The sequence below is a fragment of the Myotis brandtii genome, unplaced genomic scaffold (genome assembly GCF_000412655.1).
Source record: "Myotis brandtii unplaced genomic scaffold, ASM41265v1 scaffold8, whole genome shotgun sequence".
Taxonomy (NCBI): domain Eukaryota; kingdom Metazoa; phylum Chordata; class Mammalia; order Chiroptera; family Vespertilionidae; genus Myotis; species Myotis brandtii.
Window position 1 is genome coordinate 9001866 of NW_005371219.1, and position 5383 is coordinate 9007248.

Sequence of the window (5383 nt, forward strand, 5' to 3'; positions counted from 1 at the left end):
CCACTGGGGTGCCTGGCCAGCCTGGGTGAGGGGCTGAGGGCCCTTTTCAGGCTGGCCAGCGACTGAAGCTCCCAGCCTCTCCTTTTTTTCTTTTTAATTCTGGGCTTTGTTTGGCTTCTATAATTGAAACTTTGTTGCTTTCGGAGCTTAGAGCTGGGCCGGGGCAGGCGGGGAACCTTGGCTTCCTCCATCACTGGAGCAAGCAAGCCTCCTGCTCGCTTCAGCTACGTGGCTGCCGGCCGCCATCTTTGTTGGCAGTTAATTTGCATATCTCGCTGATTAGCCAATGGGAAGCGTTGCGGAGGTATGGTTAATTACCCTTTTTGTCTTTTATTAGATAGGGTAGGAAATGGCAAGATACTTGTTCATGGCATTCTTTTTCATTTTACTTCTGAAATAAATGTTTGTGTCAACCACCATCACCAAATAAGATCTCTTTATCTAAGTCATAAAGTTTGTAATTATTTCAGTTGGTGTCGACTACCGCAAACAGTTTAAAACTGTGGGTTCCTCTTGTTATCAGAGCAAATGGTTAATATTGTGAGGTTGGGTATAGACAGTGGGAAAACCCAGAAAGAGGAGAAAGCCAGATCATCAAGCCTCACTGTGTCAGATTGTCACTTTTAAAACCAGCCATTGGTTTCTCCAGTTGTTTGCTGAACTCATGGTTTCCTCCTATTCACTCTTTCTTCCCCCAATCCTTTTTCTTTTTTTAAATATATTTTTATTGATTTCAGAGAGGAAGGGAGAGGGAGAAAGAGATAGAAACATCAGTGACAAGAGTGAATCATTGATTGGCTGCCCTCTGTATGCCCCCTACTGGAGACCAAGCCCACAACCCAGGCATGTGCTCTGACCAGGAATTGAACCATGACTTCCTGGTTCATAGGTCCACGCTCAACCACTGAGCAATGCCGGCTGGGCCCAATCCTATTTATTTTCAACACGTTCCTTTGTCTAATGTTGGAATTATGAGCATATTTGCAGCAATTTGCTAACATGATCTGACTGATCTTATGAAAGTATATTAATCTTATTCTTTTATTTATGTGTTGCAGGGGGCTTGTACAAGATAGCCGGAATAACCTCCAATTGAGGGGCTTGGTGGTGCTACTTATTTCTAAAGCAGCTGGGCCCAGCAGTGTGAATGCTTCATGTCAGAACTATGACATGGTCAGTGGGATCTATTCATGGTAAGAAATTAGTCTTTTGACATTGCTCTCTAAATTATGTTTTCTTTTACTGAACAGTGGTAGTAGAAATGGCTATTTAGTTCTTTGTCATTCTGATTCAAAGATAAATTAAAATATTTGTATGGTTTAAAATATGTATTTTTATTGTTAAAAGATCTGATAGTCTTGGCTGCTCCATGCATAACTCTGGTAAATTTACCCATACATATGTGTTAAATACTTGCATTACTACCCTGAGCATTTAAAATTTTCTGTTCATGACTACCCATCCTCCCCATCATGGTATCATTATGTCTCTGTAGAGACCTCTTTGTCCCTTAGTCTAGGATTTTTTATTTTTTCAACCTACTCAAACTGATATGTAGTTGTAAAATATTGATGCAAGTACCATTTTAGCAGAAATAGTCTACTTCAGTGCTATATCATTTATTTTATTTTGCTTATTTTTATGGTGAATATATTTACTAAAGTTACTGAAATTATAGATTTTTATATCTCACACATTTAGATTAAAAATTAATTACTAGCATGTATTAATCACATTGGTTGCATATAAAACAAACTTTAAATTTTTTGTTTTAAAAAAATACTGCATTTTTTTAGTAAGATATCAGCAATAACTTTATTTAATTTCAATAGAGTGCGTGGCACTGTGTTAAAAGCCTCTCTCTATAGAAGTAACAATCTGCAGGTGAACTTTGGCACGTGAAATTAAAACTACCCTAAAAACATGGGGAACAAGGAAATTTTTCTCCCAAAAAGAAGCATTTCTAGAAACTTTGACTTATGGCTGATATATCTTATTGACTTAATTTAAAAATCAATCCACATCTTAGATTTTTTTTTTATTTCTAGTGGTCTTATCCATAAATGTTTTATTCTTCTATAATATTTAGAAATGACTGTTGCTTGCCAGCTATGAAGTACAGTGATCCTTCATCATTAAGAAGCAAGCAAAATTTATTACTGTTGTAGCTACAAATGACCCCTCTTCAGCCAGGATAATTTTTGCAGATCTTTTACTATTTATGCATATAAGTATCTTCACTAAAAGAGATTCCTTGGGATCATTTTTAGTTTCTACTCACTCTGATATACTTTATATTTTTTAGTGCTTTGTAGGTTACTAATCATTTTTATGACAGTTATCCTTTTTTATTTTAATCCTCATCTGAGGATATTTTTTCCATTTATTCTTCTTAGTTTGGAGGGTGGGGAGTGGAGGGGAGACTGAGCCTGCAATCAAGGTACGTGCCCTTGACTGGGAATCAAACCCGAAACCTTTCAGCCTAAGGGCTGACACTCTAACCACTGGGCAAACCAGCCAGGGCGACAGTTATCCCGTTTGTCCTTACAATAATTCTGTAGGTAAGAGTTGTCATGTTACTTTTTTAGGGTGGTGCAACTTCAATTGAGGAAAGTTGAGTCTCTAACTATAGTTTCCTTCTAAACCTCATGTATGTTTATCTTGATTCCATTCTGATTTTCTAGTCTGATTCAAATAATTTATTTCACTTGCAGATTAGACTAACCATTAAATTATTATACCAAAAAGGTCTTCTTGTAAGTATTTCTTTGAAAAACTCCTGAATTGAAAGCAACTTGGCAAATCTTTAATACATCTACATCCCTCCCCCAAACTTTTGAATTAGAGGTCAAAACTTTACCTTACAAATTGTGTAGAAAGCTCTTGACTGAGTTTAGTTGAAATAACTGGAGAAAACACATAAGGATCCATAATGAATACCAATAACCTGATAATCCCTGGAAAGCAAATAGACTTCACATCACCTTGTATCCCATGTATGTCTAGCTCCGGTTGGGAATTCCTTTGGGTTTTAGTCTGCTGATTTTGATCCTGTTTTATTAATAGTCTGCTCTTTCAATTGGGTAACCATACATACCTCCAATGAACACCAGCCAAGTTTTGTTACCTCTGATTCTAAAATAATCAATGTAAAGTACTATTTGACACATAATAGGTGTTCAATGTATATTTGTTGCATAAGTGAATCATCCCCGTTTTACAGAAAAAGAAGTTAATACTGAGACTAAGATTTGTCTAAAATCCTTTAAGTAGTAAGCGATAGAGTTGGGAATTAAATCCTGGTTTTACTCTAAAGTATGTTACCTTTTCTATGCAGGTGCTCTTATCTATATGCACACAAGTGCACTGTAATGTGAACATGTGTTTACCTAGTCTCCAAGAAACACCTACAATCACCTTCTGAGCCTTCAAGGAACATATGCATTTGGTAGACGGTCATTGTAACACAGCAGTTGTAAAAGAACTTTGCAGAAGAGTAGGTGGTGCATTATGAATATAAAAATTTTCCAAATAATATGAATGAATTTCATACCCAAGTATATAGAATCCATAATTACATTTAGGGAATAATCCTGGTTCTGGGCTATTTTCTGTAATTAAGCTTGATCCAGCATGTCATTGGTGATGCTTGGGTGGTTGATACACTTGTTAATGTGAAAATGTAATTTGGCATAGTACTATGAGAAACCATTAATTTGTTTCTCCATCCCTGAATTCATTTGTTTTGCTCCTGCTTTTCTTAATTGTTCAAGTGTAACTTTTGCTGGAGGCTTGTATCTATAATGCCACAGTGAATTATTTAACATTTGAGGAAAAGTACTGACTTGGGAGCTTTTTAAATTCACCTCCCAACTACTGGGGTTTGCATTGTTGGTGTTTTTTCTCTCATAAACTTGACTTTGATGTCAGATAGTGGGACCTGAGTAAATTACCTGAGGGACCAAAGTAAGTTAGGTGACCTCTTTTATTTAGCCTAAGGACATAACTGATGGATATAATTTGTGGATCTATTTAGTGAATTTATCATATGGCTAGGAGAGGCAGAATGTAGGTTAAAATGTAATAACTACATTTTGAAAAACAGGTAAGAGAGCCACATTGATAAAAATGCACTATAAGTATCTACCATAGCCTTTTGCCAAGAAGACTGTGGGGTTTACATTTATTCTACCAATCCTGAGTTTACATGACAGAGGGAGTGTGGGGGGCACTGGATGAAAGAAGGTGAAGAGATTAGTCAAAGAACAAAAATGCATAGCCCATGGACACAGACAACAGTTGGAGAAGGTGGGGGTGAGGGGGGTTGAGTGGGGGTGGGAAAAGGGGGTGGAAATGGGGGACATCTGTAATAGTGTCAACAATATAAATACATACATTTATACATATTGGTTACAAAGGTAATCAGTCGAAAAAAAATACTAAATTTAATGTAAAAGTATCTCTAGCCACTCCTGAGAAAATAAGTGTATAACTTCCTGTTCTATTAATAATAGGATACTCTTGTATACAAAAAATAGATCATTACAATATATAAAACATAACATTTCAAAGTATAGACGTCTCTAATGTAGCATGATTATTAAGTTTAAAAAAATTTTTATGAGTTTTTTTAACTAATGGTTCACCTTTCTCAGTTGTTTTAGCAATAATTTACTCAGTTTTTTTCTCATCTAACTAGCAGTTATAATAGACCACATATTTTCACCTTACCTTCATTGCCTGCAATTTCCTAAAACCTCTTGTTAACTCTAGTAGAAGAGATTGAAACATGTTTGCCAAACACATTTTCTTTTCCTTCTCAGTATCCAGCTGGACTATATCTGCCAGCTTTGTACAACTGTGTATCTCACCAGTGCCTTGGACATAGTATTCATTTAAATCTTTACATGATTGACCCTTCTGTTACCGTAGTGTTCTAGACCAAAATAAACATTTGAATCACACATGTATAGTATGTGCCTTTTAAAGTAGTGTAACTGGACCATGTCTTCCTGTGACTTGGGCGTACCACTAATTCAGGATGTAAGCTGTAGCCCTGGCTGATTTGGCTCAGTGGATAGAGCGTCGGTCCACAGACTGAAGGGTGTGAGCTGTAATCAGACTCTAAGGCACTCTTCATGGGACAGTCTTAATGTTTTAACTTCGTTATTATGTAAAGCATAATGATGTTTAAAGAAAGAAAAGTATTAGTGGAATGTCACACAAAAAACATAATAAATAACTCAATAAAAAAACATTGCAAAATAATTAGTATGTTTTTTAAATCCCAAGTTTTTTTCTTTCTTTTTTTTTTTATAAATCTTTTTTGTTCAGATTATTACAGTTGTTCCTTTTTTTTCTCCCCATAGCTCCCCTCCCCCCC

The 5383-nt window shown here is 36.0% G+C and overlaps 1 protein-coding gene across 1 annotated transcript in view; it reads left to right on the forward strand.

The window, feature by feature from the left end:
• The window catches only part of PDSS2 (prenyl (decaprenyl) diphosphate synthase, subunit 2), a 249588-nt gene that overhangs the window by 102958 nt on the left and 141247 nt on the right, over positions 1-5383 (forward strand). The window contains exon 4 of the mRNA XM_014531279.1: positions 1059-1193. Coding sequence (XP_014386765.1) covers positions 1059-1193 — 135 coding nt within the window. The remainder of the gene's footprint in view (positions 1-1058; positions 1194-5383) is intronic.